The 26,545-nt window shown below is 35.4% G+C and overlaps 2 protein-coding genes and 1 long non-coding RNA gene across 4 annotated transcripts; 1 reads left to right on the forward strand and 2 right to left on the reverse strand.

Annotated features, from left to right (window-relative positions):
• The first annotated feature begins 953 nt into the window (after positions 1–953).
• LOC119190133 (spondin-1-like) lies at positions 954–14,576 on the forward strand. Its single transcript, XM_037441266.1, has 15 exons — positions 954–1,176; positions 2,114–2,352; positions 2,496–2,690; positions 3,144–3,350; positions 3,776–4,042; positions 4,287–4,452; positions 4,768–4,990; positions 5,233–5,445; positions 6,084–6,132; positions 6,818–7,003; positions 7,395–7,545; positions 10,379–10,561; positions 11,496–11,594; positions 12,381–12,478; positions 12,722–14,576. The coding sequence occupies exons 1-15, from the start codon at positions 996–998 to the stop codon at positions 12,878–12,880; spliced, it is 2,616 nt and encodes an 871-aa protein (XP_037297163.1). The 5' UTR covers positions 954–995; the 3' UTR covers positions 12,881–14,576.
• Positions 5,353–7,490, reverse strand: LOC119190136. Its single transcript, XR_005112778.1, has 3 exons — positions 7,380–7,490; positions 6,026–6,991; positions 5,353–5,435 (listed from the first exon to the last, which is right to left on the reverse strand). It is a non-coding gene; the product is annotated as an uncharacterized LOC119190136 (long non-coding RNA).
• On the reverse strand, positions 14,100–26,427 carry LOC115445849 (zinc transporter 1). Of its 2 annotated transcripts, none has more exons than XM_030172321.2 (8): positions 26,254–26,427; positions 20,005–20,214; positions 19,584–19,836; positions 17,757–17,867; positions 16,653–16,775; positions 16,061–16,236; positions 15,466–15,565; positions 14,100–15,236 (listed from the first exon to the last, which is right to left on the reverse strand). In XM_030172321.2, exons 2-8 carry the CDS (start codon positions 20,191–20,193, stop codon positions 15,109–15,111), a joined length of 1,080 nt encoding a protein of 359 aa, XP_030028181.1. In that variant the 5' UTR covers positions 20,194–20,214; positions 26,254–26,427; the 3' UTR covers positions 14,100–15,108. The 2 variants fall into 2 exon arrangements, with proteins under 2 accessions (XP_030028181.1, XP_030028180.1); XM_030172320.2 differs by having other exon boundaries at positions 26,112–26,348.
• Positions 26,428–26,545: the final 118 nt, after the last annotated feature.

Genomic DNA, 26,545 nt, shown 5'->3' on the forward strand with positions numbered 1-26,545 from the left:
AATCATCGTATTTTCATGTATCTCCCATTTCATAAGATAAGAGGAATTTAAAGAATAATATATATTAATACTGTACGATCCTTGCAATTATTATTCGGTGGACTTCCAATTCCCTGAGTTATACATACATTCTTAAGTCAATTAATTACCTTCCTCAATATCTAAGTCGCCACATAGACACATAGTTTAAATTTTCGTCGAATTATACGTTTTCATTAATTCTAAAGTTCGCAAAATATTTCATTATTGCGTATCGTAAAGTTATTTCACTATAATTTTTACGAACTTCATCGACCTCACACGTAGCGATGTCAAATCTATGTATCCGGTACAAAGCAACAGTGTAAAGCTGCCGGCACAGTAGCAATAGGTACACAACATATTTAATAACGAAAGGTCTTATATCGCTAGCGTACCCCGAGCAGTCTGTCTCCGCCGGGCGGGAATGTAGGCCGGGCTCAACGCGCCCTCTCGTTTGCATGCTATAATCCACCAAATACGGATTTAATTAATATTGTTAAACATTAATAATAGTTTATTGTGTATTGCGAATATATTTAACACGATACAGGTTAGGAACATGAAATAAAACTACTCCCATTTTCGATTTCAATACTTGTAACAAGGTGCAACAAAGGGTGCTGCGGGAATTATGTACCTATACAGATCTATGTTTCATGCGCGTTACATATTGGAAATTGCATTGTTCACATGAACAATACATATTGTTATCGCTGAAAAAGATATCCTTTTTACTTTAATATTTGTGTATGTAACCTAAGGTTCTATGAATAATTATCAATAATAGGAAATCGGAGTGAGTTCGATGATTTTAATTAGTTCGAGAACATCATGACATAATGTAGATAACTGAACACTTTATTGATCAAATAGTTTACTTTTTGCATGAAGACCTATGTCGATTTAAAATAATAAAATGTATTAATTGTTGAAATAACGTTTTATTTGATGCTTGCAGTGAAGTTATTGTAAAAATGGAAAATATTAAAAGGTGGGTAACTTGGAGCATATTTTCGACAAGTTTAATAGTGATTTACGCATCGCCGCTGCCGCAGTGTGAACGCGCCCCGGCGCACGCGCAGCCCGCGGATGCGTATTATCGGTTAGGTATTGCCGGCGAGCCCGACTTATTCCTGCCTGGAGAACTTTATACAGGTAAGGAACCTATATTAATTTATACTTAGAATTTAATATCTTATCGCTCCTATTATAAAAAAATTGTACTTATACAATCAAGAGTGGAATTTTTTATCACCAAATAGCTGTTGCTCTCAGCTTCGTCCGTGTGAACAGGCTAACCCGCTACGAAAGTCCCCAATACTGTACCTAATTATCCAAAGTGTCATCTGTACGACGCTATCTATTGTAAAGAAATTAAAAACAAAACAATTTCTAAAATTTAGTCTAGGACATGGTCTATCTGTGTGGCAAATTTCATCCAAATCAGTTTAGCCGTTTCTGCGTTTATTCCTAACAAATAGCCAAATATTTTATCAAACTTTTGCATTTATAATATTTGTTAGATTTTTGGTTTCACTTGATACCGTTCGATAGGTTCGTTAATTATAATAATAGTATTGCGTCCATCGATATATGTGTACTACGTACTGTGTCAAATATTTTTTGACATCTTATGATCAGTTTATATTTGCCACAACATCACTGGAAAAACTAGAACAAAAGTATAAGGGTAGGTAAAATATTTCTAATGGCATGAGTAATTAAAAGTATAAATAATTATTAATCAAACAGCAACTTTTTTTTGTACTTATTGTATATTTGTGTATTTTTTTTTGTATGTATTAAATAGGTAAGTATTATACTTATTTTTAAATCCAAATATTAATTATTTTTGTTAAAACTATGTAAATTAGTGTGTTACAAATTTTAAGTTAATAAGTGCCAGCATTAGATTCGAACAACTCTTCCAAAAAATATTTTACTCACCAATACCTACTTATTTCATGACTCGCTGCCCATGGATAGCAATAAATCTATAATAGGCAATAGATTATTTTCGTATCTTCGAAATCCTCGACATTAAAAATACCGTAAAGTTCCCTTAATGGTATTAATATTTTTATATTTTTAGTCTCACTTCACGGCGTTGATAGCGGGCAAGGTGCGACCCCTTTTATAGGATTCGCTATATGGGCCGAATTAAGCGCCGATTTCGGTAAAGATGGTAGTGATGAAAATGCTAAAACTACAGTTGCACCAAAATTGCCGACTCTTGGAGTTTTTCAGGCCTATGACGCTCAGACAAAGATACACGAATCTTGCGCTCCGGCTGTGGACAACGCGACCGCTCATCCTAAAACAGAAGTGCAGGTAGAGTTTAAATTAATTTTATGGGATTTTTATACAATTTACCTGTATTATTTTAAATTGTTTGATGAACAGTTTTAATTTGGAATTAGCATGTAACTGTGTTTATGTAAGATCAAGATGCAACAATTTTAACATAATTCCAGATCTTATGGAATGCCCCATTGAATGTGGCAAATACTTGTATAAGATTATGTGCCCGTGTTGGTCCCGCAATTGGCGCTAAAACGTGGTCAGTGTTAGCGCGTAAGATATGCCCGACATCCGTAGCTCCTTCTACCTTCGCCCGACAACCGCCCATTGTAGAGCCATGCTGTGCCTGCGATGAGGCTAAGTATGAGGTATGAATTTTTGAAATACTTTCATCATCCTTGTGGCTTTTACAGTACCTAATAAGGAAATATTTAAAGCCATTGTTTGTTTAGAACTAAATAAAAAGGCTTTCATCAATATATTGGCAAACGTCGTTGCGTCTGGGGATCGAACCCCGGGAGATAAAAATAATTCTTTAGCGGTCCCTTGACGAACGTGATGCGCCGACGTTAGGTTTAAAATATTACTTGGTACTTATAAAGGAAAAACAAACCCATTTTATTTTTTTAAGTTGTTTTTTTGTCAGGGGTTATTTATTTTTTTTATTGAAATCAGTCTACAAAAAGGATGTGATATCAGGTAAGAAATGAGTTAGTTCATTTTTATAAAAACATTAGAACCTTCAAAATTCTTTGGGAGCACCTAAAATATAATGGTAAATCTACGTAATAAATGATTCTATAAGTAAGTTTCGTTTTTAGATTACTTTCGAAGGGCTATGGTCACGCAACACTCATCCGCGAGAGTTTCCCCCAGAAAGTGCGCACGCGCACTTCGGGGACTTGATTGGTGCTTCACATACGGCCCAATATAGAGTCTGGCAAGAGGGTAGAGTGGCTAGCACGGGACTGCGACGCTTAGCAGACGATGGCGCTACTACTGCGCTGGAAAAAGAACTTAAAGCAGAGGTAAAATATAATTTCATTTATTACATACACACTAACGCCTTTTACCCCTGAATGCGCCACAGGTGCATACACTTTATGCCGTGTGTATTCCGTCTTACGAAGTAATAAGGGGCGAGTCTATCGCCATATAAGATACAAAATCCAGACTCCGGGCTGATATAGAGTAGAAAACTCGATATAACATAGCCAGACACGGTAATCGCCCCTCAGCAGCACTGTATTCTTACCCTAGTACTAGAAGAAAGTAATATTTAGGATTTCTAAGTTTTCCTATTCATTGTTTGGTTTGTACGTAGCTATCGTACTGGCTAGTTAGATTGTTTTCTTCGCTAACTATTTTCGTATACTTTTGGATACCTGCATTAAAGGTATAAAAGTATATTTATTATACATATTCTTTCTAATTATGTAATTTATTGTTGCAGAGCGACCATATACGTACAATAATCAAGGCTCGTGGCATATCGTGGCAGCAGGTTGCCGGAGTTAATAACCCGAGCACGTTTGCAGTGTTTCGCGTGGATGCCAAACATCATTTAGTATCATTGGCGGCCAAGCTGGCACCCTCTCCTGATTGGATCGTGGGCGTCTCTGCGTTAGAGTTGTGCAATGCTAATTGTACCTGGCGAAGATCTGCCACGTTGCCTCTGCACCCTTACGATGCTGGTACTGACAGCGGCATTAGTTACACCGTAAGCGTTTTATAATATAGCAATAAATACCATTGTTACAATTTTAGAAAATAAGCAAAAAGAATCAAATTGCTTAACTAATTGACAGTCGCTTAGTTTGGTAATTAATTGAAGCAACTGTAAATTTAATTATAATGATATGGAGATGGAATGGATCTCGTTACTGCTTCTTGTGTAACAAGTTAACGGCATTACTCCGGTGCCTTATTGTGTATTTAGATAAAATTGCCTGTCTATCTTGCAGTCACGACGTATGCCAACTATACCAGCAGCGCCTGTGCGCGCCCTCAGGTCCGACTGGCCTCGAGACACGCGATCCCCATTCTACAGCTCTAATGTCGAAATGAGACCGTTCGCGCGACTGCGTCTCACTCGACTGCGACTTTATGAAAAGAGCTGCGATGCTCCAGGTTTGTTTATCGTTTTTTACAATATAATGTTGATATTTGAAGGGTCTGTAAGTGGTAGATTCGGGTTATGGTTTGTTTCGATTATAACACTAATTATGGCTCTACAAAGTTGGAAAGTGTTCTTTTTAATGGGTTTCCAATTGGTTATAAAAAACAAAATGTCGCATGGATAAATTTATTCTATAATAGTTGCACGCATTTATCTTGAACTGATTATATTATTTACATTTCAATAAATGATAATTATTGTAATAACGTATCCGTCTAAACACGGTATCCCTTAACCTACTTTGAAAAGTGTCTGTTGGTGCCTAGACGTAGGGCACGAGCACGTGCCGGAGGTGGTCGGGTCGAGTGGTGGTGCGGGCGCGTGCGCGACGCATGCGTGGGGCGCGTGGGGCCCGTGCAGCGTGACGTGCGGGCCGGGCCGCGCCGCGCGACAGCGGCAGTACGTGTGGCCGCACCGCGCGCGCGCCGACGCCTGTCGCACGCCGCTCACCGACTACAGGCGCTGCCATGGACCGCGCATGCACTGCAAGTACGTCTGCTGTCTCTACAACTTACAGTATAAGTCTTATACGGTTAAGTATTCTTCATCATAATTGATGAATGGAATATAGAAGTCTTATAAAACAAACAATCTTATTTGATGCCTATTTATATCACTTCGTGTCTGTTACAGAAGTAAACGTTAGCGATGTATTTTTAGAAAGCATTTATTTAAGTGCTGCGTTTTAATACTATTCACGAGAACTAACGATGCAATCGGTTTTGGTTCAGAGCTCCATCGGAATACGAGCCGGACCCGGCGGAGTCGAGCGGTCCGTGCGCGGTGTCGCAGTGGTCGGAGTGGTCGCCGTGCGAGGGGTGCGGCGTGCGCGGGCGCTCGCGGCACTACCTGGCGCCGCGCGCGCACAAGCGCTGTCACGTGGGGTACCGCGCGCGCATGGTCATGGACCAGGCCATGCCTTGCGACGCTGGACCTTGCGAGAAGTAAGGTTTTTAGGCAGTGCTAGGTACATTTATACCGCTTTAATATAGTCTAAGAGCCCGTGAACCCCAGACCTTCGTTATTTTATAAAAGCTGAAAGTTTGTCAGCGCATGCTCCCAACATAGGTAAGAAAGATGGGCCATTATGAAGTTTGGGTTACAGTGGCTTTGGCAGGTACACGGTACTAAAGGTATGTAAAATACCGATCTAGTTTCGTCAAATAATAAAGAGAGATTTTTTGGTATTACCTTCAGAAAATTATTAAAAATCACGTTATTCATTGACAGACACTTAACATAGTGGCAATTCCTTGCCAGACACTCTTAATATTCATGAAATTATAATTTTATTTACGTTATAGTATAAAAGCTGATTTTTATATATAGAACTTGGGTAATAAGTAAATGATGTTTCCTCGTTAACCAGACGTTTTTGATAGTTCCAACCCCTTGGAAGACAAGCATTTATTTATTATTTATTTATTTAACAATGTCGAAGAAATAGTTATTCTTTAATACTATTTTTTGTAGAACGGGATGTTGAGTGATTTTATTCTTGTATCTATATTGCGAAATAATTACCCGAGATAAAATGACCGCTACTGCAAAAATATATTAATGTTCATGTCTTTATTTACAGACCACGAGGACCGCACGTGAATGCTACTAACTTCGATTGGTTTTATGTGGTACGTATTAATTAATTTCCTGTAATCGTTAACATCCGTACTCACGTTTATCAGATGATTAAATCTTAATATCTATAATTAGTTATGGTTTTCTTGTTTTGAAAGATGGAGTGACGTAAAAACTAAATCTTCTAATTTTTATATTTTCATATTTAGTTATATGAAGCAATTTTTTTTAGGTATGTAAATCGTCATAAAAAGCTGTTTCTTTAATTTTACTATATTTGTATACTACTGATGGTGGTAAGTATGTAGTGGTTTGAAATCTGGCAGTGTTGCTTTGGTTGTCACCAAACGTCGGGTCGTCATGCCTAACATCAAGCATGAGTTTGTATTTTTCGTATAAAATCATATGATCGTTTTCAGAATGTAGAGATTATAGACAGTTAATTATGAAAGTGATTGAACCGTTCTAGAGTGAAGAGTTTGTCTGTTGATTATAAAAGTGTACAAGCCAAATATCCGCTTTATAATGACCCAAAACTAAGTTAAGTATAACCTTCGTTAAATAAATTTTTCAAAAAACCTCTTTATTTTTCCATCTAAAAAGAGGACTTCTCACGATATATTTATTATGTTCTCGCTTTGCTTCGTTTAAGTTTTTGCCCTCAAAAGTCCCCCAGTTTGCGGAGAAACCCCTTATATGGCAATAGTGCTATATGGTTGTGTGGTGTGGTGTGTGCAGGACACGGCGGGCGGCTCGTGCGCGGTGACGGGGTGGGGCGGCTGGTCGCCGTGCTCGGCGCGCTGCGGGCGCGGGCGGCGCGTGCGCGCGCGGCTGTACGTGTCGCGCGACCCGCGCACGCAGCACCACCTCACGCGCACGCTGCTCGAATCCTGGAACCGGCGGTTTGCGCATCTGCAGAAGATCGTACGTTTTTGCTTTTGTTTTATTCATTAAGCTCGTGCCCACGAAATACCTTAGTCCCTCACGGCTGTAAACTAACTTTGATCTCTAGGATATATCATGCCTAATTTATAGTAATTGCTGCGCTTTCAAGAATGATAGCCAATGGTATTTTATAATTTTAATACAATCATAAATTTTGAATGTACTATAACATTATTCCCTAACATTAACAGTTTTGCTTCGAGGTAACTTGCTCCCTCATTATCAAATTTGTCTAAGGTCGATTTAGCTAGTAGATAGTAAGTAGGTGTAAGTAAAACTGTGCAACTTTAATTAAAGTCGAAATATCTATGACATGATTATTATAAAATCTTGTGTATGATCTTGTTATAGTCACCTAAATGTATTGTAGGAAACTCCAGCGGAGAACATAACAGCTGACGATCCGGAGATAGAAAGCCTTGTGCAGGAACATTTAGAGAAATGTCAGTTCACGTTGACGCTCCAAGAAGCACTCTGCGATGGGGATGAAGAAGACTGCATGAATTCCAGCACCTACACAGGTAATGATGTACCTGTTACTGACGATCAAAGAACCTAGTTGAGATAAATATGTGTGATGTAAATATTTTGTAGAGTCTATTCTTAAATATTCCGTATTTTTTTTTGTTGTATGGTAGTGTTCTTAACTTTATTTTATTTTATTTTATTTTATTCAAAAGGAACAGAAAACAGTTACACATTAAATAAGTAAAGGGTAAAATTACACATGTACTGCATTAATAAACATGTAACCAACAACACTGTTCACAGTTTAACAGAAAACTTTACAAAGAAGCAACAGACGTCTATAAGTCATAGGTATGAGAAAAGCTCAAGCCTGCGATATTCAGTTTAAAATACATTAGTAAAAAGTAAGTTATAAATAGATTTTTTAAATTTTTGCTTTGTAAATGAGAAAATATCAACACTGTGGAAATGCGTATTATAAATTTCGACGATTCGACGGGTAGGCGCACGAACCCCGGCATTGGTCCTGCATGCGTCCATGTGGAACAGCCTCGGCACGCGCACCTCCGTCGCATAACAGTCCTAGGTACTATATAACATAACTTATTTGTTAAATCTATACAGTCAAATCTGTTATTGCATATACCATGTAGCATCATTGCAGTAATAAGCAAACGTCTGGATTGTAGAGTAAGCATCTTGTGTTGAATTAATAGCTGCTCATACGGGACATTTGATCGGAAGCATTTATAATTAATAGCGCGCATAAATTTTTCTGGACTATTTCTAATCTATCATTATACTTGTCGTAGATGGGATTCCAGATCGGTACAGCATATTCTAGTTGTGATCTTATTAACGTTTTATATAGCAATAGAAAAGTAGAGGGACGAACGAAATCACGCGAGGATCGCATAACAAAACCAAACATCTTAAAAGCATTACTTACAATAATGTCAATGTGTTTATCAAAGTGCAAAGAGGAGTCCAGCGTAATTCCTAAATCACGAACAGAGTCTACTTTATTTAAGAGTATACCATTTAAGGAGTAGCTGAAATGGATTTTATTTTTATTTTTAGTAAAGGATATGGAATAACATTTGGGAAGACTAAGAAAAAGTTTGTTGTCACGGCAGTAATTGTTAAATAAATTGAGATCTTCTTGAAGAAGTAAGCAGTCTTGTATAGTTTTACAAGCTTTATATATTTTTACATCATCAGCATACATTAAAAATTTCGAAGATATAAAACATTTTTTTATGTCGTTTACATATATATTAAATAGAAAAGGACCTAAAATAGATCCTTGAGGGACTCCTGACTTGACTATAATTTGTTCGGATTCCAGACCGTTAAGGACAACTTTTTGAGTTCTGTTGAAAATATACGAGACAAACCAACGAAGTAAATTGCCACGGATCCCATTGAAGGCAATCTTTTCCATAAGTAGTTTGTGATCCACCTTGTCGAAGGCTTTCTGAAAATCCGTATAGACGGAATCTACCTGAATTCTACGATCCATATTTTCAAAAGATAATCCGTGTATAACATGAGATTCGTTGAAGTGGAACGTCTTTTAACGAAACCATGTTGTTCAGGTATGATGAGATGGTGGAAGTGGGGATACAACACAGCGTGCACGAGTCTCTCAAAAGCTTAGACAGAGTGGACAAGATAGAGATTGGCCGGTAATTCGTTATGCAGGCCTTGTCACCGTTTTATAAATTGGGATAATGTAGGCTCTCTTCCATACGTCGGGAAACACTCCTTCACACAGGCATTTATTAAAAATTATATACAGGGAGAATAAATGCTATCAGATATATTTTTTAAAAAAAAGTTGGTGGTATACCATCAGGGCCGGCCCCTTTAGTTGAATCCAGAGATTTAATTTCTCTTAGTATTATAGGTTTTGAGAGATAAATATTTGATAAAGAGGTAGAGTTAGCAGAATAAGTGCCAGATGGTTGCCATATTTCAGGATCGAAAGAAGACGGCTCGTAAACTGAACAAAAAATTAGAAAATAAATTACAAATGACTTTGGGGTCGCTGGAGGAAGTATTTCCGTAGTACATAGTAGCAGCAAAATTAACTTTACACTTTGTATTGGAAATGTAGGCCCAGAAAAGTTTTATGTTTATGGGGATATCAGTCTCAATTGAGTTCATATACGTCTTAAAGCACTTAATAGACTCGTTGTGGAAAAGCCTTCTATAATTAGAAAAGTGTTCATAATCGTAAAGGTTATGGTATATCTTCCATTTCATCCATGCACGTTCCTTGTTCTTGAATATACGAATGAGAGATGCTGAAAACCAAATGGGAAAATGGGATTTTTTCTTTGCGAATTAACGGAACATGAGTTCTTATAATCTTATATAAAATATCGTAAAAAGTCTGCACGGCACGATCAGAGGAAAGGTGAGTAAGTGTCATATCCCAGTTTACTGTGTTAAGTTCACGTGTAACTTCATCATAGTTGGCCTTATAAAAGTTGTGTCTGGTGGTTGGGTGTCTCTTCATAAGATTTATTTTAATATTGAGACAGGTGATTGCACAAAAAGGTGGATGGTGGCCATCGGGATCCAATAAAGGATTACAAGACATGATCTGACAATCAGAATTGGATATGAATAGGTCTAGTATTCGATCGTGACTATTTGTAAGAGTATTAAACTGCAAACAATTAGTGACGGACATAAAATTTAATTTAATTTAATTTTTAACTTAACTTATTTGCAGACTTTTCTATGTCAGACAGAGTTACAAAAACTTAAACCCCTTAACTTGATGGTGGAAGAGGATTAAGCAACAATTAATACAATATAGTATATTCCACACTTCGTTTGGTGGTTATTACCTATATGGACTCTAACTTGTTGTAGAGATATGCAAGTTGCCAGTATCAGTGGGCCACTGCCGCGGGTACGAGGAGCGTTGGTTCTACGACTCTGCCCGCAACTCGTGCGAGCCCTTCGGCTTCAGCGGCTGTGGCGGCAACAACAACAACTTCCCCACCCGTGACGTCTGCTTGCAGAAGTGTCGCTCCAACCAGACCGTCGAGAGTGGTAATTTAATTTATGTATTATGAATTATTTTAACCCGCCTTTAAGAATAGGAGGAGGTCCTCAATACGACGCGTATTATTTTATTCTTAGCGTCGCTTAGTAGTGACTTCAGTATTGTTCCGCCGAGGTTATAATGAATAATCTACAATACCTCGTTAATTGTTATTAACTTATTACCTACGGTACCTGACTGCAGAATATATTGTTAACAATGTTAAATAATAACATATTTATACAATTTGCGTTTTTATTACTTTACATAATCTAAATACATAGTTATATAAATTAATAATTAAAGTCGTTATGTACTCATAAAAATTATGACATATGCAAGTAAGATTTTTTTTGCAAACACCATTTCTCGAGTTGAGAAGAGTGTACCAAAATAAGGAAACTATGCATGGTTAGTTTTTCTTCTTAGGAAAATTTTACTACAGCTACATAACGTTACTATGTATTGGTTGACAATGTACCAATACCAAAACTACATTATATTTTACATTGTCGAGTTCAATCGTGTAATATGTTCCGGACTTATATATCAAGGTAAAAATTAATTTGAGTCGCTTTGTATACGTAGGTTTCGTTAATTTCCTTTATTACATTAATACATTCGGAAAAAGCGGACACATAAAGGGTTATAAAGAACGGAATAAATTTTCACTTGACCGACTATTCGTTAAGTAATTTGACAATTTAATCATGTAGTCTAATGCAAATACCTAATTCTTAAAGAAAGATAAAAACCCGCAAGATTCATTAAAATTAGTACAAGTCGATTAGGAATGCAAAGTACAGAAACGTTATATCAGCTATAAACGAAGTTCTTGATAAGATAGTGGTTACTACATTTTAAAATAAATTTATTTATTTCACGGACACGAATATATTGTTTGAAATGTATGCAGATGTAATAATTTCATTTTATTTTCAGTGACAACTGTTGCTAGTGAAGTTACGACGAAAAAACTAAAACCGACTCCTTCCTCTGAAGATAATGAAGTGGTACAGAACGACACACCGGTATTTCCTGGTAAAAAAATTAAGAAAGAAATTTAAAAATGTTTTTACAAAATGTCGACTACGAATGCAACACATTCAGGCCACCGTTTCGTTCCTACAATAATAATGTTCATTGTTCGCCCCAGATCTATTCTGGGTGTGATGAAATACGCAAACTAGAAACAAACAGATATTCCTACTTATCGTGTCGTTAAGGTGCCGATATGATTATATTTGAGCATCTTCTTATCTAATATTTATGACGAATAAAGATATATTCTTACTGAAATTTACTATTAGATGAAGCAGTAGGTGTCTGTGCATAGTAAACAATCGATATAATGATTTCATATGATTGATATTCTTAAACACCTCATCGTTAATAACAATAAGCTTAGCAATACGTGGATTTCTTTATACGATCTCGGGCCCGCTAAAGGTTATATACACATACACACACTCACGCCTTTCACCTCCGAAGGGGTAGGCAGAGGAACCCGAGGCCTCACCACTGCACTACACTGTACCGTAATACAACTACGCCACTGAGACAGTATTGGGATTAAAATTTGTGCTCGTGTGATGATGTGCTTGCCCATCACAATATAGTTATTGAGTTCTACGAATCATGGATGCACTGACCGTTTCTCAAAGAAGTCACTGCCTAGGTCTTCAGGAGTCCCATAGACGTCAATTTTGGTCTCCAAAATAGCATCTGATACAAACTAAAGTAGTTAGTTACTCCTCTCAAATGATTACGGTCATGAGCTAGTTTTCCGTAACTAACGGTTAACATGGGTTGTATCACTGTTGACAGAAGGCGCTTTGAACTGTGCGATGGGTCCGTGGCTCGGGTGGAGCAATTGCTTCGGGGGCTGCGAGTACGCTGTCAAACTTAACTACCGTTTGATCATGGTCAGTTGAAATTCTTCAAAACATATTTATTTGCCTGCATTTTGGTTATATTTCGACCCCAATTAGCGATTTTGCCTTGACTTGATAATGGTATTGTTAAAGGATGATTTAATAATTGTATATTAGCAATATTTAACAGACCAAAATTCTTCACGAATTGCTACAAACTATACCAATAGATTTTAATAAAACTACATTTACAACAGAACTTGTGAAGTTCATTGGAGTGATATTACCATTCAGCACAGATCGGTGGCAGGAGCTGGCAAGTTCTGCGGTCGACTTGTGAAAAGTCGACTCTGCAAACCCACATACTGCCGTCAGATGCTGTTGGGTGCCACCACTGACGCCACCGACGTCAACAACATCGATAAAGCTAGTTCCGACAACGATTCATCGTAAATGTGTTGTACGGAGTTGTATCATTGGTATACTATTTGTTTTTCGACAATAACCAAGCGTGAGAATGTTGGTTTTGTGTCTTTCGTGGTATGAGAGTAAAGATGCGCCGATTTGTGGAAGATTAAGTAATGATAATTGATTTATAAAATAATTATACTAATGTGAACTAGTAAAGTAGAGTCCGATAACAACTTTGATAGTAACTTATTCTATATTCATTATTTTTCAAAGAAAGACATGATCGTTTCGGCTATAAGTATATGTTTACAAATATTTTATTTTCAGGTTTGCAATTTATTCCCAAATTATAAGTTTTGATAATATTCTACTCTGCTGGTTATTATTGAGATAGCATCAGTTGTCTTCGTAGTGGTTCGATGTCTCTTAACTATTACTGCTTTATAAATAACCTCAAAACGAAGCTGGAGTTTCTTCTAATAATTGTTCACTAAATGTTTATAAAGAGACATTTTACCTTATGTGATATCTTAAATACTTGTAAGAATTGTTATATTGTAGCTGATGACCTCAATATAATTCTTCTAATATAATGATGTCTACCACGAAGTTTTGTCGACAAGCAATAAATGTACGAATGAGAAAGAATTTATTATTCGATTCGGAGTTAACGATAAACGCACAAAGCAGGCGTAATATAAGTAATTGTTTTGTTTTATCGAGATAACTTTCACAAAACCTGTCAATTTTGGGAATGAGTCCGAGTCCATATGATCTGTCTTGGTATAGCAGACAAATAAAAATGCCAATAGGCACGCACTAAAATTAGTTAAACTCCCTTGTTCTTTTGGCCTTATACTATAATGTTGTGCGTTCAGCGGCCCTGGTGTCTTATATGGTTATATTTACATTTTAAAAGTTTTATCATGGAGTAGTTTATGGCGTTGACCTACGTGCGGTGGCCGGTGTCGCGTCGACTACTTGTGGTTTATATGATTTAATAGCGTACCTTATCAGTTCACACATAAATTTTAATGTTAAATTGAAATTCGCATAGCTAAGTAGTTATAAACGATGGAACTGAACAAGATGTTATGTAACACGTGCCTCGTTCCTACGAATAATTATTCATATTTTATTGAGAATCCCATTAAAGACCAAGGGCTTTCCCATAGAATTACGTAAATTTATATCAGGAAGCGTTTTTTGTCAAGGCAGTGTCAAGTTAAAGGTTGTTAATCAATAGAAATCAAAACAACAATTTGGACGAAATATTTATTTTGTTTGTTTCTTAATCAAATGTCAACAAATCTTTGTACATTAGCTCTTATAATCTAATGTTAAGTCAACATTTACACATAAAATCCTTAATTATATTTCCCTATATAATACTGTAAAGGAACATCACAGTCGTATTTGTACGCCACCTTTCCTTTGTCACTTTAAACTAAATACTCGTACATTATACATAATAACTTATATTCCTAATATTATCAAGTAATATAATATATACTCAATTCTTATCCTATTATTGTCATAATTATCTCATTATATCAATATATCAAACGGCTCAACATTATCAATAATGCTTTAGTCGTTTTTATTGTTTGATAGATATTGTTAGTAATTATTTGGCAGTGTATAATAATTATTAATTTAACAATTTCCAGTAGGTATCGCAATAGAAATGTTATAAAGTGAATGTCACTTTCTTCAGTAAATTACTTATAGAATACAATGCAGTTGTTTTTACGAGAAATTGAAAACTGACTTATTCTCTTCTATGATTGAGCGTGTCTACGTTTTGACGACGGTAACAAAGAAAATCAATGTAAATGGAGGTATAATGTAATATGGCCGTACGCTAACGAGCTAACAGGCGTGGAAGAGCAAGGAGTGACAATGTTCGGAGTGCCGACGTCTCCCATGTTTTTATGCATCGTACTTTCACTCTTGTAGGCGGTTCTTTGTAACAGTCATGGATTAGAAATTTCACCGCGTGTGGCAACAGTTCAACTGAATATCTTTGGTTATTCATCTTAATTTATTTACGTGGTAGTAAGTTTTAAAGTTTAAAATACTTATTAGGAACTCGAAAATCATGAGTCAATTCCTTCGTTCCTAATAAAAGTACCTTAGCATCAATTATTTACTGCTTATAAAAAACAGGAACAGTTATTTTGATTTCTCACGAGACAAGACTTGGCTGACATCTGATTATTTTAGTAAAATGAAGACATTATAAAAGTATTCAGGAACTCGTAGCAAAGTTATATGCGAGTAATTGAAGGTATCTCGGGGGATTTACAACACCGGGGTGCGGTGCATTCCTTTGCGCAGGGGCAGGAGCACGCTAGATTAGTATAGTCTATCATAGCTTTCTTTTCTTCATCAGTACCTTAAAAAATGGTGAAAACGTAAATTAACTTTTTCAAATGCTCGATGGCCAATTAGAGATCTGTCTCAATTTTCTTTTTTATTAAACTGAATGATGAAAACACTATATCGTCTCGTAAGACTGATAGCTTATGATAAGTCTGCTTATTTAAATAAGATAATTTCAATGCTTTATCCCCATAATATGAAAAATTGAGATCAAAAACAGAAGAATGATACCGATCACTTACCCGGCATGGACGAGAAAATAAATTCGGGTTGTAACGTCACTAGCCCGATGCCGTGACGCTTGAACACTTCGCATACTGGAGTTGAACTTTTAATATAGTCCTGCAAAATAAACGTTACATTAAATTCAGTGAAAATATAGGAAATTAAGACTTAACCGCAACTCATAATTTAATATGCCGGCGTGGCGACTGGAAAAATAACTTATTACAGCGTGCTTGATCATGATAGTTCTATGTTTTGTTACACAATATTAAAAAAGGTCCTTCAGTGGCGCACTGCGGCACTTGTAATTCCAAGGTGGCCACTAGAATATTTGTTTTTACCGACCCCGAAGTCCACGGAGGCTGTTTAATATTTACCACACGTGTGTTACCATCTGCTACTTTGTTTTTCTCATTTATTTTATATATAAATGAAAAAAACGAACGTAATATAAAAATAGACCCACTAAGTACATCTTTAAATGGAACGTGAAGAAGCATTTAGATTAGCCGGCATAATTGTCATTACTGGTCAACATTTTCCTTGGGCTTTATTTTAATTAATGCCAAGTTCAATAGACTCATTGTGCTAGATATTAAAAAATATTCGTACATCATGCGATCCATAAACGACATGCGCAGTGGCGACGAGCCTGTCGCGGTGCAACTGCCACACGTGCAGCTCGTGGATGGCGAGCACGCCGGGCACGCACAAAGCGGCCGCACGCAGCTCGCACGCGCCCAATCCCTCTGGCACCGTCTGCAGCAGCACCAGACCCGCAGAACGCACTAATGGAATAATATCGCTTAAATCTATGCACACAAAATTATAGCAAAACTGATAACAGTTTCTTCAACTATTCTCCAATGTTAATCCAATCATACTTTTATTCTTTGAAAACCAGTTGTAAAGACAACTAATAAAACTAGAACTAGGTGAAGTATTGTTATTTATACCTACTAATGATTATGTGCGTTTTATCTCTAAATAATACATGCAGTTTGTCCAAATAAATAAATACCCTTTCCCTCCTTCTCACACTATTTTACGTGAAGTAGGTAAGTATTTATTTAGCTTCATTACTGACTCTACATAATATAGCGGTGGCGCAATTTTAAATAAGTTTACTTGGATTAATACTATGTATAGCTTTACTTAATACTCTTATCTTGAAGTTAGAGCAAGGTTTTTGGTGCATACGTACTGAATGGGTAGTTGAAGACGACAAGGACGATAGCGGCGCAGGCTGAGAGCGCAGGGTCGGCGAGCCGAGAGGCGACTGGTTCCCATTCGGCTGTCAGTCCGGCGGCCATCACGAACAGGCTGCCTGATATAATTAGGTATATTTTATTATATTAAAACAGCTAAGAACAAAAATTCTGTATGTTTAAAGGAAAAACAGATTAGTAACTTCTGACTCTTTTATAGTACTTTTTTATTTCTGTTTTATTTTTGTAGTTGGTCACTTACTTCGGTACACTCGGTATATTATTTTCGCATAAAGTCTTTTAAATGAAGTATACTATACATATTCTTCTTTGCTTCGTATCAAGGTCGATGGTTAGCCTACAGTATACGAGCTATTTATAAATGATATTTGTGTCGCTCTCCTAGTTAATAGAATATACAGTGTGAGCGAACACATTCAGTTTTGGCTTAGCATCAAAAATAAAATTGTAAACACGGAGTGTATTTTTTTATTGTTGAAACGTTTTAAAATTGATTTATTTTATCGTTATAATTATTACAAAATATTTTCCTAAAATATGGCGGGGCACTTACATTTTCATTCGTTTTATTTTGGAGTTTTTAAGATTTCGGATAGGTGTTGCAGCACTTTTTTGTTGTTGAAAATTTGATTATCATACGTGTATAGGGTGAGTGAAATAATTAGTTAGGTATTCATTATATATAGGGTCGGCTTTAAAAATTGGCGAGTAATTCAAATTATAACAACTTTTGAAAATTTGTAATAAAAACTTAATCAAATACAAAGATAATGGTAGATAAAAATAATCTGATACAGGCTATAATTAAATGGATACAGGCTATAATTATATGTATACGTAATCTTACGTAACACACAGGGCCCTAATTCCCCTATGTCACACGTTATGACAAACAGACGTCGCGTTAATGACAGATGAAATTTGCTTACAGAATACCATTATACGTAAATTTCACCAAAATAATGTAACACTTGCGTGTTAACGTAGAGAATATGACCTTAACATTGTTATTTTCATATTATATTGATACAAGTTGTTAAGCGTTAAGTAATTAATCATATACTTAAGATGAAACTTACTAGCGATATCAGTAGGTGCATGGGCCAGCACAGGCTCTCCTGAGCCAGTTTTCAGGACCACACCACCGCCCTCTGTTACGCTTAGCCGACGGCTGTAGCTTAATTCGCGACCTTAAAAACAAATTGTTTTATTTGTTTGGCATAAATGTAGTTTTATTAAGTGTGTACTCAAACACATATTATTATTTGTTTACAACTTGAAAATAAAATGTTATATATTATGTTTTATGTAAAATTCAATATAATATGTACATACAATAGGTTAAAGAAATATTGTAAGATGTAAATCTGTAAAAGCAGATAAGTATTTATTTTTCTAATAGTTCTTCTTCTTCGTCTGGTCCTAAATCCCCACGGTGGGGCAGAGGTTCCAATAGGTTTCTAATAGTTGGTCACATAATATAAACATTTGTGGAGTGGCAAAGGGACTTATTTTCGCAGCACTTGGGCATTATAAAAATTCAAGCATAAAACACAAATTCACTGATAGCTGTGTATGTGTGTGTTTACTTATATTGCGAAACTTCGGTTACTTATAGTATCTACATTACATTCGTTACCTACATTTATTGTGTGACGAAAACACACACATAACTCGATTTTATGTTGTTTCTGTTCCACATTTACGAATCTAGTTTATTGAGCATGCAAATAGAATACATATTATAATAGTAATCTACTTTCAAGAAAGTTGTTGAATTAACACGATAAATGTTTTCTTTTTCACACTATACGTATAACACGTTCAGGTTATTTTGTAAATATACATGTCATAATAATTTAATATGCATTTAAAAAAGTCCTACTACATATGAAACTGTTGACAAAAAATATCCTGGGGTCTTTAAATGGGCCTGTATAGTGAAGCTGCTGCAATGCTATAGAAATGACGTGATTTCTTATGTTTACGCGAATGTTAGACATTAAAATTAAAATATTTTTATGATTTTATCGCGTTTTTAATATTTTTAATTTTCTCTCGATGTTTCGAGGACTTTGCAGCCTTCGATTGGGGTTTTGTTCATGCGCAATGACATTTGACAAAAATACAACTTTTTAAATTTTAGCTGTTGGTGGTCCGATCTAAGCAGAATGAGCTGACAGTGTCAGACTTCATGACACGAAGGCTGCAAAGCTTCGAAACGTCGGGAGAAAACTAAAAATATTATAACCGCGATAAAATCCGAAAAATAGTTTAATTTTAATAAAAATATTGATTTGAAATGACTTTTAATAATGATAGTTATGTGTGCTTTTAAACGTTAATTTATATTAACAGTAAATGAATTCACTGCGCACAGAACTAGCATTATATTATTACAGAGTTCAAGTATCTATTGTTTTCATAACAGTTTGACTAGCGATTGTCTTTTGTCACAAGTGCATTATACTCGTAGTCCGAGGAAACGACCGATAAATAAAGGAGGATTTCATACTTAAACGTGGAGTACCTATTTGATATGTTTAATTCAAGTCGTCAATAATTAACAGTTGATTAATCGTGTAACAGTACTACTATGTATGTATATGAGGAAATAAGTACTTATGTTTCTACATTGTAAACCAATTGAGCGATGAAGGTGTTTATCACTAGCAGTTTACACAATTTCTCTTTTGTAGGCACATTTATGAATCATGATATGTATGAACAGTTTTATCAGTGGGTACAGTCAGCCACTAAATATTACTGATCAAATTCATAATTTCAAATTGCGTTTAATTTTTTGTATCCTGCAATTGTTTAGCTACTTTTGTGGCTGGTTGTCCATTACCTATGTTAATAAAAATGTGTGCCAGTCCCTGGAATTATTAATAAGTATAGCTTACCGGCTAATAACATGTAGTTCATAGCATGAAGGAGTAATCCGATGACTGCACTGCCTACGATAACTCTCGGGTACCGCGGCGGCTGACCATGTGACGAGTGCACCCCCAGTTGGAGAGCGTTCACTACCAGAGCCAGGGCGAACGACGCGAACAGCACGTGGACCGACAGCCGACCAACTACTTCTATCCGAGCCCAGCCAAAAGTGTTACGGAGGCGACCCTCCCGGCCCGCAATTTCATCAGCCCTTTCATACTGTATCCAAAATTATCAATGTTTAAAATGATATTTCCAGATTTTTCATGATCCTTCATTTAGTAGTGGTACAAATCTGTTATGTAAGAAACTTTCACATCTACACATGATTATAATAAAATTTAATAAATTCACATATCACTTAGTATAATTCGATAATGTACTAACCTTGTAAGAAATCAGTGTAGTAATAAGACCTACTAATCTGCAGAGTGAATGGCAGGTGTCAACTAAGAGAGTCGGAGAGTGGGTGAAATGTGACGCGAAGAGTCGTCCGCTGAACCCGGCCACAGCCAGCAGAAGTGCCAAGAGAGACCGCGGGGGAGGGAGCCATTGCAGCCATTCCTTCATTGCCATGTCTGCTTATTTATATGTTTTCTAAAAACAATAACATACATTATTACGAATACACCTACTCATTCAACTTAATTCATAAAAATTAACCTTGAAACTGAATTAGTTGTTAATTGTGGTAAAATTAGATATATCACCTTAGTGTGAAATAATTAATCGAGCCACGCTTAACTTAGAAATAATGCTGAAGTACACCTAATATCAACATACGATAATACAGTGATGTAAATGGTTGAAGTACATGTAAACTTTAATGTAGAGTAACTAATAAGGTTTTATTCCATCATACAACTACTACTTCAATCGACATTATGACATTTTAAGTACCTACTCCCTTAATTACAAAAGTACCTACAAATTAAAGGTCAACGCAGGGTGCATCGTGATTTATTTTTGCTTGATATTTATCATTGTAATATAAAATACAATATCATTCTAGATGGATGAAATTCGCTGGCGTGATAAGTAAGCGAAAATATAGCCTACAATTTAAAATATAGCCCTAATTTAAAATTAAGGCATCGCAGATTTTATTATCTCAGAGACTTAGCTTTATGACTGGAAAAACCACTGATGGATAAATCATATTGTCTTTTATATCTTAAGCATGTATCTTATAATCTTAAAGATTATTATATAGAGTACCTACATTTAATATTATATATAAGATATCGCTTTTTTAGACGTTTTTACAATTTCTTAGCAACGAGGACTTAATTTTGTAAAAGGACTTGTACATTGTAGTCTTAGATAAAGTTAGATAAATAGGTATAGCATGAAATTCACTATAAAGAAATAAATTCATATGCAAAAAAGGGTATTTTTATTTTTTTTTATACTTATTTCAGGACATCGTTCATAAATTATAGTATTACATATTTCAAAATGATTGAATGATGCCGATTGAATTTCTACAAACAAATATAAATGTTATGTTTTGTGCATACATTATAAAATTAAAATTAGTTTTAATATAGATTCTTCTTTGATTTTGTATTTATTGTAATAGTTAGAACCAAATTATAACCAAATTATCTATTAATTACTCACCTTGTTATGGGCACTAAATATTTCAATAAATAAAAAAATACACTTATCCAATAATTATAAACCTAAAGGTTTAGTCTAGTTATGACAACAAATATTAGTATATTGTTCCAACCGCGGCCTCTTGATCACTGATCTGGGCTCTACCTGTTAATAGTATTTATTGTCAACATATTTTTGTAGAGGTACAAAAAATTTCCATGTCAATGAAAATTTACCTACCCATGGATATGTAAATGAGATCTTCGAGTTTCATATATAAACTAAATATAACATATTTGACGGCTGTACATAAACATGTTTGTCGTCGTGTGAGGAAGATGGCATTCAAGTTTGTAATCGGCTATCTCCGGCAATTGAACCAAGGAGATCTCCTTGTTATGTTTTTATTGCTTATCATTGATTCCAAATTGTAATGTTCGTCTTTTTCTACGTAATCACGGTCGACCTTAACCTGATAACTGTTCAGATTTCCGTAATATTTAGGAAACATCACGGTCTATTTATTATGAATAGTAATATCTATAACAGTTATCTGTACGAAGTCTTTGATTTAGATCAGTCTTTCGAAGCGAAGAAATCAAGTAATAAATAAATAAATCAGTAAAACTAACAAACTACTTTTTGTTGAAGCTTTTACTTTTCTTGCTCAGTGAGCGTTCGTTTTTTATTTTTGATGTTGTAAATGTTTATTAATATTTAATTGTAGAGGAGATATCTTTTCTGTTATCTTTTACTCGTGACTTCGTCTACATAAAGATGTTTCACTGCATCGTAGCTATTCGCAGCAATAATGAAATATTTAGCATTAATCATACGTGGAAACAAGAGGAGTCTGCATACCGAAGTATTATAGATAATAGATTAATATATCTTTGCATAGGATATTGACAATGCGTTTCTCAGTTACTCTGTCCCAAGTCAGTTTCATAACGGTATTACACTGGCCATAATGTTCAGTAAAGTGGAACTCTGCTAACTACAGTGTTTTAACTCTACTGCTTATTGGCATAAATAGGTAATAGGGATTTCCGTACTGTTTCCTAAACACGTATCGTTATGATGTAATTTTTATTGTCACTTTATAGATCTTTACCCTTCAATATAACGTATTTAGTATTCATTTCTGAAATACATTGTAATAGTAAATCGTATATTGAGTGATATTATTCAGAGCCAGACAAAATATGTTTTTCGCTCAAGACCACTTTAAAAAATGTCCATATTAGACATCCGTTCTAGGTTTTATTTTATTATTAAATGATGAACATGGCTTTATATGTAGAAAATTTAATCATGGGTGTAGAAAATCACAAAACTCATTCATTTGGGATGTGTACACGCCGACTTTGTGTCAAATTATCGATCTTCAAACGTGTGTTTTATGATATTTTCTGATTTTACTCCAAACTAACTTAATTTCGTGGTAATTAAATCAGTTTAAAATTTATCTCGGAGAAATTGGCGTTTCAGACTGTGATGAACATGGTAGAAATTGTTACATTAAGCAGTAGAGTTGGGTAGGACATGACATAAAAAAGAGTTTGTAAGAGTAGCCTCTTTTTAGCATTGAGCCGGTACAACGTCCTACTTCAAATGAGGCGAGGCGTAGTGAGGCTCGGCGCTTCAATGCGTATCTTACAGTATTTTGTAATGTTAACCCTCAAAATATTTCCCTCTCGCTCGCGACTCGAAACGCAATAATGTAATGTCCATTGTAAAATAACGTCCTACTGTAATTTGTAGCATGCGGTTCTCTACCTCACTGTCCTCGTCCTACAGTTTACCAGAGACGGAGAATAAGTAACGCGACTGCCGCGTCATAAAATTTGAAGTAGTACAATATATAATTTTGAGCCACTCTTACATTTTGACGTCATATCCCGGACAAATGTAACGCCTCTTGTATGTCCTACTCAACATTATTAAGCAGTAACTTAGAATCAATAGCTTTAATCAGTAAACGGAACGTACCCGATTATACGTTTGTGATCACATTATGGAATACGACTATTTCAACTTTAGGAATTGCTCTATCTCAAAAATAGCAAATCTTAGGAAAAAATGTAATGACCATTTTTGTAGGAAATTGCATTCATGTTGTTATAAATGTAAAAGAATGTAACGACCGGTTGTGCCGTTTACGTAGTAAACGACGGAAACGTCCATCGAATTCATCAGCCCAACATATCTAGACGTATTATGCTTAATCGTATCAAGTCATACGAGATGTGTAGGAGTGGTGAACAGAGTTTAATTGTGAATACTTATTACAATTTTTGTTGTCCTACTGGTATGAATATAAAAAATAGGCCCGATCGACAGATCTACAGAAGTTTCATTAAGTTAGGCTAAATATTTTTGAAGATTATCAGAAACAAATAGACACAAATATAATTCTATATTCAATACTCCGGATTAGTCTTATGTTATCATGATGAGGTTGGAAAGTCATAATTGGTCATTTAAAAGTCCTGGATAGGTATTTATCATGATAGTGGTTTTACAACGGCGATGTATATATTTCAAATGGAAAAAATAACAAAATGCGTCTAGAATGACTTATTTCTTTCTAAGACCACCCAAATAAACATGTGTTGAATGATGTTTATAAAAACTTCAAACAGTTATGTAGAGTTAATGTTTGTTATATATACTTATATATTATAATCTTTGTATGTTAATTATAAATGAACCTTTATCAATGTAGAAGATTATTCGATATCGATGGGTAATTGAACACCACAACAAGATTTTACATGAGAAAATTTTCACATAGTTACAAACGGCACCATTTGCGGCTAATCAACAAATATTTATAGATTGCGATTAGCAATCATTTTCATACTACATTTGGTTCTTTATACGAGACAAGCAATTGTGGAACGCAAGTAAGCTGAAAAAAGAAGATCATTACATTCTGTCGATTAAACCCTCAGAAAAGATTTAAAAAAAAATATTTTGAAGAGATCATAAAGAACCCTAAATTGCTTATACACAAGTGCTCTGTTCGTTCCTTCACTCTCTTAGTGCAGTGAGATGTCATTCCGACATGACCAGAGAAAGATCTGGCGCAGGATCAAATACTTTATGGGTTTCGGATACTTGGGGGTACCATACTGATAAATTCCTGACTCCGAGCTGCGACCAAGTATTTTTTAAGATGCAAAAAACTGAAAGTCACAGGCATTTTTGGCCTGACTCGGGATTCGAACCTGGGACCTCAGCGCTATAGTGGTACTTGTATCGTGCATTACAACTACTCTGTCGAGGCAAATAATAGATCAGAGATAAAAATACGTATACATAATTAACGTAATTAATACTAGGATATGACAAAAAATACTTTCACTCAATAGTCATAGACAACTTGAGTTTTGTGATTTACTTAATTTAGAAATTGTGAGGGCTTTCTTTGTTAACGGATATAGCGATATCATATCATCAGACGGAAATAAACTCGGTAATTATTAAGTCTAACAGTTGAACCTCCAGGAATACATCTATAAACTTGTATGGTATATTATAAAGTATTCTTTTATGTCCACTATGACTATCACAAAGAATCTTTACAGGATTCAATTTTCGATCACAATACTCACAACCGGAACAAATATTTGCCAGGATACATAAAATTCAAAAATAAATAATGTATATCTCGATAAGGCAATCGTTACTATGTATAAATCCGAATGTGTATAGTAATATACGCTTAGAATACCTTTATTAAAACAATTACCAAACATAGGTAGTATAATAAAAACACTTTCCTTAACTACTTCGTCTAATAGTTTTAATTTATTTTCTTGTAATGATATTAGGAGCGAATATTTTTGATAATTTGAAATTAATGTTAAAAACTAAAGATTGGAAAACTTTATTAAATGCCCGCCTGAATGTTAGAATTAAATGCGTTGTCATGAAGTACATTCAATGATACGTCTTAATACTTTCGAATTACTTTCGCCGATATCATTTACAGCCTTTTGTACTTCGCCAGACGACGGACTTTAGTCTGTAGAGCTGTCTGCTAAACATGATTTAAATTTTCAGATTCCCAAAGTGTACCGCTGAACTAATGTTGAAATATACAAAATCAGGTATGATCAGAATGATAGCGCGTAAATACTTCACATTAGGTACCTATTGCTCCCGGAAAACTTTCATTGTTGAATAAATTAAATTGCCTTATGCTTTTTTTTGAATAAATAAGGGTTGTGCATATAATTGAAGGCATTTCGGAGGTTTTTTGAATTGAATTTGTCTCATTGGACCCTATAATGAGCCTTGACACATAAAAAGAGATGATTTGTATTGTTGTGCGACTGTTACAGAACATATATGTTTTTCAGTTTTTCAAAGTAATTGTACATGACATCTATTTTGGACTTATAAAAGATTATGAAGTAGTAAATTAAAATGTATTAGTTGGAGATGCTTTATAATTTAATAATATGGTAATCCAGATGAGTGAAATTAGAAAGGTCAGAGAAATGCAAAACGTAGATATCTTGCCAACCGGTTGTAGAGTTTATAACACTTGACCGACGTCTTTGTGACATCACTACTACTGCTTACGTCACAATATGTACAAAACTTTATGATTAAATGTGTTAAAAAATAACAACAAACGTGAAGCATGTACAATGTGAGCTCGTGGCGAACCCGACTAAACGACGACGCGACGCGACGTTAGATTCGGGCGAACTCAGTCGCGAGTCTTATTTTTATTTTCTAGTTTAGTGGCATCGGCCTCCGAAAAGACATTGTCACGGATAAGAATAAAGTATTACAAAGGGAATTATAAACAATTTTCACCTCACGTATTCTGCTTAATGATTTAAAAATTTAATGTGTGTTTTTGGTAAACTCACCTATTAAGTACACACAGCCGTTGTATATCAGTTAAACGCACAGGTCAAAGTATATGCCACAACACAGTTGTTTAGTAAACATTAGCCGTTCGCGGTCCATACACATATCAGTTGTATAATATTATTTAACGTTTACACGTACCGAAAATTGGTTTTTAATTTTCTAGTGATATCGGTTCACACGTGAGGTGGTGCGCGGGCGCCGTTCGCCGCGCTGACTGCTGCCGTCGGGCTGTGCGGCCGCGCTCTTATCGACTAAACTCTCGCTCTCGATAACCGAACTGCCATGCCTTCGCGAACTGCTGGCTACTGTGAGAACTGCGCCAGACTGTTTTTATCTCGAGTTTTTACTCCTAGATCTTTTACGAGCTTCGCTGTACTAATTAGTACCTACATTACACGTGACAATACTAAAGTTAATGACCTTTTGAATC

The sequence above is a fragment of the Manduca sexta genome, chromosome 22, assembly GCF_014839805.1.
Source record: "Manduca sexta isolate Smith_Timp_Sample1 chromosome 22, JHU_Msex_v1.0, whole genome shotgun sequence".
Classification (NCBI taxonomy): domain Eukaryota; kingdom Metazoa; phylum Arthropoda; class Insecta; order Lepidoptera; family Sphingidae; genus Manduca; species Manduca sexta.

Coding starts and splice junctions, on each gene's coding strand:
- LOC119190133 (XM_037441266.1), top strand. CDS start 996: ATGGAAAATATTAAAAGGTGGGTAACTTGGAGCATATTTTCGACAAGT. Junction 2,353..2,495: donor ATCCTAAAACAGAAGTGCAG/GTAGAGTTTAAA, acceptor ACATAATTCCAG/ATCTTATGGAATGCCCCATT. Junction 10,562..11,495: donor CAACCAGACCGTCGAGAGTG/GTAATTTAATTT, acceptor TTTTATTTTCAG/TGACAACTGTTGCTAGTGAA.
- LOC115445849 (XM_030172321.2), bottom strand. CDS start 20,193: ATGGCAATGAAGGAATGGCTGCAATGGCTCCCTCCCCCGCGGTCTCTC. Junction 15,566..16,060: donor TCGTTTATGGATCGCATGAT/GTACGAATATTT, acceptor TTTATTTTGCAG/GACTATATTAAAAGTTCAAC. Junction 15,237..15,465: donor TATTTTCTCGTCCATGCCGG/GTAAGTGATCGG, acceptor CCATTTTTTAAG/GTACTGATGAAGAAAAGAAA.